The 13,311-nt window shown below is 43.4% G+C and overlaps 1 protein-coding gene across 1 annotated transcript; it reads left to right on the forward strand.

Moving 5' to 3' along the window:
- The first annotated feature begins 5,175 nt into the window (after positions 1-5,175).
- LOC115174097 (uncharacterized) lies at positions 5,176-9,658 on the forward strand. Its single transcript, XM_029732770.1, has 5 exons — positions 5,176-5,625; positions 6,071-6,230; positions 6,338-6,487; positions 6,895-7,191; positions 8,782-9,658. Exons 1-5 carry the CDS (start codon positions 5,565-5,567, stop codon positions 8,900-8,902), a joined length of 789 nt encoding a protein of 262 aa, XP_029588630.1. The 5' UTR covers positions 5,176-5,564; the 3' UTR covers positions 8,903-9,658.
- The last annotated feature ends 3,653 nt before the right edge of the window (positions 9,659-13,311 follow it).

The raw sequence follows: 13,311 nt of genomic DNA on the forward strand, positions 1-13,311 counted from the left end.
GTCAATGGTACCTACAGAGCATTTGGAAAGTATTCAGACCCCTTGACTTTTTCCACATTTTGTTACGTTACAGCCTCTCTCTCTCCTGCTACTCTCTCCTCTTCCATCCTACCATCTCTTCCCTCTGCTCAAACCTTCTCCAACCAATCTCCTGATTCTGCCTCCTCAACCCTACTCTCCTCCCTTTCTGCATCCTTTGACTCTCTATGTCCCCTATCCTCCCGACCGGCTCGGTCCTCCCCTCCTGCTCCGTGGCTTGACGACTCATTGCGAGCTCACAGAACAGGGCTCCGGGCAGCCGAGCGGAAATGGAGGAAAACTAGCCTCCCTGCGGACCTGGCATCTTTTCACTCCCTCCTCTCTACATTTTCCTCCTCTGTTTCTGCTGCTAAAGCCACTTTCTACCACTCTAACTTCCAAGCATCTGCCTCTAACCCTAGGAAGCTCTTTGCCACCTTCTCCTCCCTCCTGAATCCTCCTCCCCCTCCCCCCTCCTCCCTCTCTGCGGATGACTTCGTCAACCATTTTGAAAAGAAGGTCGACGACATCCAATCCTCATTTGTTAAGTGAAACGATACCGCTGGTCCTGCTCACATTGCCCTACCCTATGCTTTGACCTCTTTCTCCCCTCTCTCTCCAGATGAAATCTTGCGTCTTGTGACGGCCGGCCGCCCAACAACCTGCCCGCTTGACCCTATCCCCTCCTCTCTTCTCCAGACCATTTCCGGGGACCTTCTCCCTTACCTTACCTCGCTCATCAACTCATCCTTGACCGCTGGCTACGTCCCTTCCGTCTTCAAGAGAGCGAGAGTTGCACCCCTTCTCAAAAAACCTACACTCGATCCCTCCGATGTCAACAACTACAGACCAGTATCCCTTCTTTCTTTTCTCTCCAAAATTCTTGAACGTGCCGTCCTTGGCCAGCTCTCCTGCTATCTCTCTCAGAATGACCTTCTCGATCCAAATCAGTCAGGTTTCAAGGCTGGTCATTCAACTGAGACTGCTCTTCTCAGTGTCACGGAGGCTCTCCGCACTGCTAAAGCTAACTCTCTCTCCTCTGCTCTCATCCTTCTAGACCTATCTGCTGCCTTTGATACTGTGAACCATCAGATCCTCCTCTCCACCCTCTCCGAGTTGGGTATCTCCGGCACAGCTCACTCTTGGATTGCGTCCTACCTTACAGGTTGATCCTACCAGGTGGCGTGGCGAGAATCCGTCTCCGCACCACGTGCTCTCACCACTGGTGTCCCCCAGGGCTCAGTTCTAGGCCCTCTCCTATTCTCGCTATACACCAAGTCACTTGGCTCTGTCATATCCTCACATGGTCTCTCCTATCATTGCTACGCAGACGACACACAATTAATCTTCTCCTTTCCCCCTTCTGATAACCAGGTGGCGAATTGCATCTCTGCATGTCTGGCAGACATATCAGTGTGGATGATGGATCACCACCTCAAGCTGAACCTCGGCAAGACGGAGCTCCTCTTCCTCCCGGGGAAGGACTTCCCTTTTCCATGATCTCGCCATCACGGTGGACAACTCCATTGTGTCCTCCTCCCAGAGTGCTAAGAGCCTCGGCGTGACCCTGGGCAACACCCTGTCGTTCTCCGCTAACATCAAGGCGGTGACCCGATCCTGTAGGTTCATGCTATACAACATTCGCAGAGTACGACCCTGCCTTACACAGGAAGCGGCACAGGTCCTAATCCAGGCACTTGTCATCTCCCATCTGGATTACTGCAACTCCCTGTTGGCGGGGCTCCCTGCCTGTGCCATTAAACCCCTACAACTCATCCAGAACGCCGCAGCCCGTCTGGTGTTCAACCTTCCCAAGTTCTCTCACGTCACCCCGCTCCTCTGCACACTCCACTGCCTACGGAGCTGTGAGGGGAACGGCACCTCCGTACCTTCAGGCTCTGATCAGGCCCTACACCCAAACAAGGGCACTGCGTTCATCCACCTCTGGCTTGCTGGCACCCCTACCGCTGCGGAAGCACCGCTCCCGCTCAGCCCAGTCAAAACTGTTCGGTGCTCTGGCACCCCAATGGGGGAACAAGCTCCCTCACGACGCCAGGACAGCAGAGTCAACCACCTTCCCTAGACCCCATGAAACCCAACCTCTTTAAGGAATACCTTGGATAGGATACAGTAATCCTTCTAACCCCCCCCCCCCCCCCAAAAAAAAAATATATAGATGTACTATTGTAAAGTGGTTGTTCCACTGGATATCATAAGGTGAATGCACCAATTTGTAAGTTGCTCTGGATAAGAGCGTCTGCTAAATGACGTAAATGTAAATGTAAATGTTATTCTAATATCTATTAAATACGTTTTCCCCTCATCAATCTATACACAATACCCAATAATGACAAAGCGAAAACAGTTATTTAGAATTTTTTGAAAATGTATTAAAAATAAAAAACTTTTCTATGAGACTTGAAATTGAGCTCAGGTGCATCCTGTTTCCATTGATCATCCTTGAGATGTTTCAACAAGCTTCACGTCTGGAGGAAACCTGGCACCATCCCTATGGTGAAGCATGGTGGATGCAGCATCATGCTGTGGGGATGTTTTTCAGCGGCAGGGATTGGGAGACTAGTCAGGATCGAGGGAAAGATGAACGGAGCAAAGTACAGAGAGATTCTTGAATGATGATGAAAACATGTTCCAGAGCACCTCAAACTGGGGTGAAGGTTCACCTTCCAACAGGACAACGACTCTAAGCACACAGCCAAGACAACGCAGGAGTGGCTTCGGGACAAGTCTCTGAATGTCCTTGAGTGGCCCAGTCAGAACCCGGACTTGAACCCGATCAAACATCTCTGGAGAGACCTGAAAATAGCTGTGCAGCAACGCTCCCCATCCAACCTGACAGCGCTTGAGAGGATCTGCAGAGAAAAATGGGGGGAACTCCCCAAATACAGGTGTGCCAAGCTTGTAGCGTCATACCCAAGAAGACTCAAGGCTGTAATCGCTGCCAAAGGTGCTACAACAAAGTACTGAGTAAAGAGTCTGATTACTTATGTAAATGTAATATTTCAGTTTTAATATTTTATAAATTTGCCCAAATTTTTTTTTGCTTTGTCGTTATGGCATATTGTATGTAGATTGATGAGGGGAAAAAAACAATTTAATACATTTTAGAATAAGGCTGGAAAATGTGGAAAATGTCAAGGGGTCTGAATACTTTCTGAATGGACTGTATATTAGCATATTAGCATGTCCAACTCATCCTAAAGTATCAAAAAATGTATTCAATGATGTTACTTATAGATGATTTGGATATGAAGCACGGAAATGCTAATTGACTTGCATTGGATTTATGCCAGAAATGTTAAAAAGTGAACATTTTAAACAGTGGCCAGGTAAACAAAACCAAAGAATGGGTTTTGGTCATGAGGTAGAGACCCTGTCACTCTTGCACACAGCTTGGGAGTAGGAATAGGCTATATTGCCGCTCCTTTCATAATGGACTTAATGGAAAACATTGTTGATGACATCCCCCATCTACTTAAACCCGGTTTCAAAATGGGACCTTTATTTAACTAGGCAAGTCATTTATGAACAAAGTCTTATTTACAATGACGGCCTACCCTGGGCCAATTGTGCACCGCCCTATGGGACTCCCAATCACGGACGGATATGATGGAACCTGGATTTGAACCAGGGACTGCAGTGACGCCTCGTACACTGAGATGCAGTACCTTAGACCGCTGCGCCACTCGGGAGGTATGATGTCATAAAGGTTAGCATATTTGCAATGAACCAAACTGTTTTTGCATGTTCATTTGAGTGTGACATTGAAGGGATAGTTCACCCAAATTACAAAATGATGAGTCGCTGGTTTGAAGACCCAAGCCGAAAAGATGAAAAATCTGTCATTGTGTCCTTGAGAAAGGCACTTAGCCCTAATCTGTAAGCCATCTGTTGTCCAGGTACCACACCATCAAATCAAATGTATTTCTTACATGCTTCGTAAACAACATGTGTAGACCACTGGTGGAAAAAAGTATCGCAATTGTAATACTTGAGTAAAAGTAAAGATACCTTAAAAGAAAACGACTCAAGTAAAAGTGAAAGTCCCCCAGTAAAATACTACTTGAGTAAAAGTCTAAAAGTAATTGGTTTTAAATATACTTAAGTATCAAAAGTAAATGTAATGGCTAAAATATACTTAAGTATCAAAGTAAAAGTAAATGTATAAATCAATTCACATTTCTTATATTAAGCAAACCAAACGGCACGATTTTCATGTTTTTTAAATTTTTATTTACAGATAGCCAGGGGCACACTTAAAGACTCAGACATCCTTTACAAACGAAGCATTTGTGTTTAGTGAGTCCACCAGATCAGAGGCAGTAGGGATGACCAGGGATGTTCTCTTGATAAGTGTGTGAATTAGACCATTTTCCTGTCCTGCTAAGCATTCAAAATGTAACTTTTGGGTATCAAGAAAAATGAATGGAGTAAAAAGTATGTAAGTGTGTATGTAAAGTAGTGGAGTAAAAGTAAAAGTTGTCAAAAATATAAATAGTAAAGTAAAGTACAGATACCCCAAAAAACGACTTATGTAGTACTTTAAAGTATGTTTAAGTACTTTACACCACTTAGTGTAGACCAACAGTGAAATGCTTACCAACAATGCAGAGAAAATAAAACATAAATAATATAAAACCAATAACACTTGGAATAAATACACAATGAGTAACGAAAACTTGGCTATCTCTAAATACACAGGGTACCATCTTTAGTTTGGCAGAAGGAAAATGCACTCTGCGCCATTCTGGCTAAAGCATCTGTCATAGGTAACTTTTGGAGAGCCATAACCATAATGTAGTCCGCAATGCCTGCGTAATAGTCTACTGTACAACTAATTCAAATAAATTGCATCGAGTTGGAATGACATATTCCCTTGATGTTGGATGTCTTCAAGATATACTTTAGTTTGAATTATTAGCTTAATCACACATAACTATATATATCATCTGTCTATTGAATGATGTATATACTCATTATAGCCAAGTCAAACAGAACGTAACGTCTGTGGTTAACATTTCAAATAATTATAGAGAATATCTAGAGGACTGGCGATGTCAAGCTCATCTATCGATACTTTATCTCCATCTAGTGTACCAGCAGCGCATTTACCTCTTCTGTTCCCTATTCAGAACTTGGCTTGCGCCGCCGCCCGCCAACCGGCGTCTCCATCCCTCCCTCGGAATCGAGGAATTTCTAAGTTCTTATCTTGGTTTGCACGTTGCTTGTCGGTGAATATTAACAAACAGCATTGTCTACGAATAAGCCAAAGGACCAACTTGTTTACACGCGACTGAAGGGGAGAGGGTGGGAGGAGGTGAGTGCTTAGTATATAAAGTACAGAAGGCCGACGTGGATCCACTGACAGAACAGTGCAAGTGGAAGGCTTTTGCGCTCCTTTGTAAAGAGGTAACTTGTACCCAAACTTACGCAGTTGCCACTGTGTCGCTTTTTGGAACTTTTTCCTTGACCAAGGAATATTCCATTTTGTGAAAAGGTTATTCTTTCTGGACTAAAGAAATATCAAGATGGATTTAAGAATACTTTTCTCCGTGTTGTCAATGATGTACTCTGGATATGTACATACAGGTAAGATCTTGCAAAGAGACTCATGTTTTATTAGCCTAACTCTTGAATAGGCTATACATGTGTGTTTCAGCATTTTTTTCAACATACCCGGTAAATCAGTGCAAGTATAATAAGATAATACTAGATAATAAATAATATCACAATAAATAATGATCCTAAATACTCTAATCCCCTGTGAAGTCATATAAGTAACCTATTTGATTATTCATTGTTGTGATATTGTTATAATACTATATGCATGAACATTATGAAGAAAATGATTAGGTTGTCAAACTTATAAGCACTGCGTTTTAGGCATTTGACTGTGCAAACCGGTGGCTAGGTTACTGCAGCAAGCCATTGACATTCCAAGTATCCCGTCATAACATTAGATGCATATGAGAATTTCTGTAAAAGATTCAATATTGGTTATAATTAACATGCCATGATACTTTGTCCTTCACAGTTTCATCTGCCCCTATGGGAAAAGAAACAGCCGTAGACACCACAGCCACCCCGATGCCAGTGCGCCACATCAGAAACAAGCGATGCTCCTGCGCAACGTTCCTGGACAAGGAGTGTGTTTACTTCTGTCATCTGGACATCATATGGGTCAACACGCCTGAGTACGTCACTTTTTCAAACGATTCTATCCATTCCATTCTATTAATTCTATGTAATGTAACTGGCTGGCTTGGTTACAGTTGGCTAATGATTTCGTTCATGTATTTAGGCGCGTGGTTTCCTACGGACTGGGCAACGCATCTAGGAAGAAGCGCGCAATTAAGGATCCCGAGGTCTCCCAACAGGACCCTCGATGTAAGTGCGTCAGTGAAGATGACCGCACGTGTATAAGCTTCTGTCAGCTGGAAAATCACCTCAGGTATAACACGTTGCAAAATATTAGCACACCACTTTATTTAGTTCTAACTTGTCAGAACCGTTTTGCATAATGACATTAGCCAGTTATTTGAGGGTAATTACGCGTGTTCCATTCCATTACTGCAACGTGGATGTTGCAACATTGTAGCCTGTACACATTACGATAAATACATCACATTTTGTGTTTGGTTGCATCATTTAAAATATACGTCTCTATTTATCTTCGTGATCTATTCAGTTCAATTCTCATTTGAGCTGCTGCCAACAAAGCAAATCACCGGAACCTGTGTGAACAAGTTTACACGTCGTCGTGTTATTTTCTCCCTTAAATGTTGCGAAACCATAAGGATTCATGGAAAGTCGACTCAATGATCATGTATTGTACACGTTCGCTCTTTCTTTCTTTAGATACGGGTCAGCAGCAGTGATCCGTCCTGCGCCAGACACCGTGATCCGTCCCGCTCCTGCGCCAGACACCGTGATCCGTCCCGTGGCAGACACCGTGATCCGTCCCGTGGCAGACACCGTGATCCGTCCCGTGGCAGACACCGTGATCCGTCCCGTGGCAGACACCGTGATCCGTCCCGCGCCAGACACCGTGATCCGTCCCGTGCCAGACACCGTGATCAGTCCCGCCCTTGCTGAGTATGCTGGGAGGCAGCAGTGCAAACACAAGCTGGCAGCCAAAACGTCTAGGATTAAAAGGTAAGAGAAACCACTCTGCTTAGACTGAAAATAAACAAATATCTTCTTGGTATCACTTCTTTATGTGCGAGATGTGATATGGTATTTCCACACCCAGACTCAGACTACAAGGACATGTATCAGCCCCTTGCAGAAGTGGCTGTCACATCTCCTTTCACCTGTCATCTCGTTTATAAACCTACCGATCTCAGAGACTGCTCTGTCACATAGGCTTCACATATAACCGCTCTCAGAGACTGCTCTGTCACATCTCCTTCACATATAACCGCTCTCAGAGACTGCTCTGTCAGGTCTCCTTCACATATAACCGCTCTCAGAGACTGCTCTGTCACATCTCCTTCACATATAACCGCTCTCAGAGACTGCTCTGTCACATAGGCTTCACATATAACCGCTCTCAGAGACTGCTCTGTCACATCTCCTTCACATTTAACCGCTCTCAGAGACTGCTCTGTCACATAGGCTTCACATATAACCGCTCTCAGAGACTGCTCTGTCACATGTCCTTCACATATAACCGCTCTCAGAGACTGCTCTGTCACATGTCCTTCACATATAACCGCTCTCAGAGACTGCTCTGTCACATGTCCTTCACATATAACCGCTCTCAGAGACTGCTCTGTCACATGTCCTTCACATATCATCGTGTTTAGAAACCTAACCCCTGTCAGTCTGCTCTGTTAGAAACCTAACCCCTGTCAGTCTGCTCTGTTAGAAACCTAACCCCTTGTCAGTCAGCTCTGTTTTAAACCTAACCCCTGTCAGTCTGCTCTGTTAGAAACCTAACCCCTGTCAGTCTGCTCTGTTTTAAACCTAACCCCTGTCAGTCTGCTCTGTTTTAAACCTAACCCCTGTCAGTCTGCTCTGTTTTAAACCTAACCCCTTGTCAGTCAGCTCTGTTTTAAACCTAACCCCTGTCAGTCTGCTCTGTTAGAAACCTAACCCCTGTCAGTCTGCTCTGTTTTAAACCTAACCCCTGTCAGTCTGCTCTGTTTTAAACCTAACCCCTGTCAGTCTGCTCTGTTTTAAACCTAACCCCTGTCAGTCTGCTCTGTTAGAAACCTAACCCCTGTCAGTCTGCTCTGTTTTAAACCTAACCCCTGTCAGTCTGCTCTGTTTTAAACCTAACCCCTGTCAGTCTGCTCTGTTAGAAACCTAACCCCTGTCAGTCTGCTCTGTTTTAAACCTAACCCCTGTCAGTCTGCTCTGTTAGAAACCTAACCCCTGTCAGTCTGCTCTGTTTTAAACCTAACCCCTGTCAGTCTGCTCTGTTTTAAACCTAACCCCTATCAGTCTGCTCTGTTTTAAACCTAACCCCTGTCAGTCAGCTCTGTTAGACACATTAATAACATGGAAACATATAAGGTAAATTGCTGAGCATGTCTGTTTGACTGCAGGCGCTTTGACAGGTAAGGCCAACCTTGTGGTTTTAGTTAGTTAGGATGTTGACGACTGATTGACATCAATGCAAATCACAATCAACATCACCTAAATTCCACTGTCTTAATTAATATTAGCCCCTGAGAGGATAAATTAAGTTGTTTGAGTCTGATCATTGGTGTGTAACAGGTCTCTCATCTTTCTCTCTAGGGTGAAACACAGAGACCACAAAGCAGTTGGCCCCTCAGCTCTAAGGGCCACAGTGAAAGCTTGCCTGCTGCTGGAAAAGTGGATGGTGAAACAACGACACAAGCCGAGAGAAGGGAGATGAGAAGAGAGATGAGGAGAGAGATGAGGATACACAGGTGCACCTTGTGGGAGATGTCAACATACTCTGTCACCCTCACAGAGGGTAGAGATTCATCCATCTCTGTCTATCCACCTGCCATTGGGGACTCATATGCTGTGGTCCCTGGAGATGCATTGGATACTCCACAGGAAGCCTGCCACTGGACCCCCCATGTTGGCTCAATGGTGTGCGTCATGAAAGGGGATGAATGGCTGTGCTGGTGGGTGCCGCGTCCAGTCTCTCCGCTGAACGTGTCCCTCTTCTTCAGAGAGATGCAGACGGTCGGAGATACATGCAGGAGAAATCAGATGAACGGGTGTCAACTTTACTGACACCACATCCTAAAGACGAGGATGGACACTTGATGGTCCTCCCAGGTCCGTGGACACGCCCTTTGGACTTCAGCTGCAACTCTCAAACAGAACTTCAGATCATATCTGATGACTTGAATGACTGAAACTTGAATCTCTACATTCCTTTTTGACTGTCGCTGGATTTGAGAGACCGGGCTACTTCACACAACAGCACCAGAAGTACTGTTGCTGCTAGCCTGTCCAAAGCTCTTGTGTCTGCTCTTTTCAAGAAAATGTTGGATTGAAAGAAGATCACAGTCTCATTGACTTATTGAATTGACTCTATGGCCTGGCATAAGTACCTCAACAGATTGATTCCAGGTGTTGTCATAGTTTGACTGAGCTAACCTTTCCAAATGATTCATTAGAGTTTTCTGCTAATATTGATTTCTGTCTATGTTTGTCTGAGATTTCTCTATACACACTCTATAATAATTCATCACTATATATTTAATACACACTGTATAATAATTAATCACTATATATTTAGTACACACTGTATAATAATGAATCACGATATATTTAATACACACTGTATAATAATTAATCACTATATATTTAATACACACTGTATAATAATTAATCACTATATATTTAATACACATTGTATAATAATTAATCACTATATATTTAATACACACTGTATAATAATTAATCACTATATATTTAATACACATTGTATAATAATTAATCACTATATATTTAATACACACTGTATAATAATTAATCACTATATATTTAATACACACTATAATAATGAATCACTATATATTTAATACACACTGTATAATAATGAATCACTATATATTTAATACACATGGTTCTGTCCCTATATGTTTTATTTATTGCATTCATTTATAGTCATATTGGCCCATGATATGATAATATGTTGTATGTCATTTCTGTGAAATAATTTTGTCGCCAAGATAGTTTTGGCAAAACTTAGGGAAATAAATTGTCACAGTTACTTAAAATGCCTTTACCTATCTGTCTGTTACACACTCACAAACATTATATTTCAACTCACTTCAATTCAATTCATTAATATGGATAGATCTTTATTGTCCCCGAAGGGCAATTTGTTTGCACACAAAAACACAAAGTGTCTAAGTGGATGCAAAGTGGAATTGTTAGCTGATTTGCATCAAAAGTTTCATGATTTCAGCTCAAAAATGAAAGTTGGAAGTGATGATGTCACAATGGAGAGCCTTAGAATCTTGACAAATCCCATTTTAACGGATGGAGTGAAAAAATACGACAAAAAAGTGAACAACGTAAAAAGTACAGCAGATATCAAAACGTTGTATTGATCTGAACAGCAGCTGTAAATATGCTGTAGATATGTTGTAGACATGGGTCAAAGTGGTTTGTAATCAAATTAGATTCCTGAATAATCCTTTACAACCACTGAGCTCAGATCGGCGACCTTTGACCTAGTCTCTCTGTTTATTTCTGAATCACGGAGGAACATAGAGAAGCGGCAGCAGTGGGAATGGGATCTGTCTTCACCAACCTGTTTTAAAATGAACTCCCCTTCACCGCTCACCTCTACTGTAAACAAAATAGCCAGGTAATGCAAACCACAATTAGTCTTTGAAGACTAGTGCATCCCAAATGCCACCGTATTCCCTATGTAGTGCACTACTTTTGACAGGGCCTTAGTCAAAAGTAGTGCACTATATAGGGAATAGGGTGCCATTTGGGATGTATCCTTGCATCGAGTGAATAATGCGATCCATAAATAACAGGAATGAACAGAAGTCCTTTGAGCCCAAGGGTACGTCCCAAATGGCACCCTACTCCCTAAATAGTGCACTACATTTGACCAGCGCCCTTTTCACTATAAAGGGAATACTGTGCCATTTGGGACACAGACAGACTGTTGGAGACCTGAGATAATGAGAAAGTGCTGTGTCGACTAAAAAGTGATTGTGTGGAAGATTATCAAAGTGTGATATGAATAATAAGGTTAACCTTAACCTTCCATCATTGTGTCAAACAAATGCAAACTCTGTAATTTGTCAAACAGCTGCAAGGGACAATCGTTTGTGTGAAAAAATGGGACAAAAGTTACATGTTGCTTAACTTACTCCATAATTTCTGGTAGTCAGAGGTGCTTTCCTCTCTCCATTTCAATCAAGATAGGAATACTCAAACTTTGCTTTCTCTGATACGACAAGTGACTCCACTCAGCAAAATTCACACATCAACCAGCCTGAGTCAATCTGAAGCGATTCTCTAACAGCAGCCCTCGCCTTCCCTGCACTCTCTGAGGTTCTGTTGAGACATACAGTGCATTCTGAAAGTATTCAGACCCCTTCACTTTCCCCACAGTTTGTTACGCCTTATTCTAAAATGGATAAAATCGTTTTTTTCCCCTCATCACAGTACCCCAACACCCCATAAACAAGTACTTAGACATTGTTTGAAAAGGTATAAAAAGACAAAAACAGAAAATACCTTATTTACATAAGTATTCAGACACTTTGCTATGGGACTTGAAATTGAGCTCAGGTGCATCCTGTTTCCATTGATCATCCTTGAGATGTTTCTAAAACTTGATTGGAGTCCACCTGTGGTAAAGACAATTGGACAACTGAATGCATTTAACTGAAATGTGTCTTCTGCATCTAACCCAACATCCACATCTTCAGCACCCAGTGGGTAACTGCCTTGTTCAGGGGCAGAACGACAGATTTTTAGCTTGTCAGCTCTGGGATTTGATCCAGCAACCTTTTGGTTACTGGTACAACACTCTAACCACTAGGCTACCTGCCATCCCGACATGGTTTGGAAAGGCACACACCTGTCTATATAAGGTTCCACAGTTGATAGTGCATGTCAAAGCAAAAAATAATTGTCTGGATTTGTCCGTAGAGCTCCAAGACAGGCACAGATCTGGGGAAGGGTACCAAAACATTTCTGCAGCATAGAAGGTCCCCAAGAACACACTGGCCTCCATCAATTTTAAATGGAAGGAGCCTGGCCAAACCGAGCAATCAGGGAGAAGGGCCTTAGACAGGGAGGTGACCAAGGACCCGATGGTCACTCTGACAGAGCTCCATAGTTACTCTGTGGAGATGGCAGAAACTTCCATAAGAACAACCATCTCTGCAGCACTCCACCAATCAGGCCTTTATGGTAGAGTGGCCAGATGGAAGCCCTTCCTCAGTAAAGGACACATGACAGCCCGCTTGGAGTTTTCCAAAAGTTACCTAAAGACTCTCTGACCATGGGAAACAAGATTATGCTATGCTTTATCTTGACCAGGTCGCAGTTGTAAATGAGAACTTGTTCTCAACTAGCCGATTGGTTAAATAAAAGGTGAAATAAAAAAATTAAATAAAAATGATCTGGTCTGATGAAACCAAGAATTAACTCTTTGGCCTGAATGCCAAGTATCACGTCTGGAGGAAACCTGGCACCATCCCTACGGTGAAGCATGGTGGTGGCAGCATCATGCTGTGGGGATGTTTTTCAGCGGCAGGGACTGGGAGACAAGTCAGGATCGAGGGAAAGATGAACTGAGCAAAGTACAGAGAGATCCTTGATGAAAACCTGCTCCAGAGCGATCTGGACCTCAGACTGGGGCGATTGTTCACCTTCCAACAGGACAACAATCCAAAGCACACAGCCAAGACGACACAGGAGTGGCTTCGGGACAAGTCTCTGAATGTCCTTGAGTGGCCCAGCCAGACCCCAGACTTGAACCCGATCAAACATCTCTGGAGAGACTTGAAAATAGCTGTGCAGCGACGTTCCCCATCCTACGGATGCCTATGGGCTCTGGTCAAAAGTAGTGGACTATGTAGGGAATAGCTTTCCATTTGAAACGCAGCCTTAGATTTCTTCTCGGCCCATATAACTCAATAAGGGTAGTGGTTGTGGCCAGTGTGTTAACTCAATAAGGGCAGTGGTTGTGGCCAGTGTGTTAACTCAATATGGGCAGTGGTTGTGGCCAGTGTGTTAACTCAATAAGGGTAGTGGTTGTGGCCAGTGTGTTAACTCAATAAGGGCAGTGGTTGTGGCCAGTGTGTT

This window comes from Salmo trutta, chromosome 34, assembly GCF_901001165.1.
Source record: "Salmo trutta chromosome 34, fSalTru1.1, whole genome shotgun sequence".
Classification (NCBI taxonomy): Eukaryota; Metazoa; Chordata; class Actinopteri; order Salmoniformes; family Salmonidae; genus Salmo; species Salmo trutta.

Coding starts and splice junctions, on each gene's coding strand:
- LOC115174097 (XM_029732770.1), top strand. CDS start 5,565: ATGGATTTAAGAATACTTTTCTCCGTGTTGTCAATGATGTACTCTGGA. Junction 6,231..6,337: donor ATATGGGTCAACACGCCTGA/GTACGTCACTTT, acceptor TCATGTATTTAG/GCGCGTGGTTTCCTACGGAC. Junction 6,488..6,894: donor CAGCTGGAAAATCACCTCAG/GTATAACACGTT, acceptor TTCTTTCTTTAG/ATACGGGTCAGCAGCAGTGA.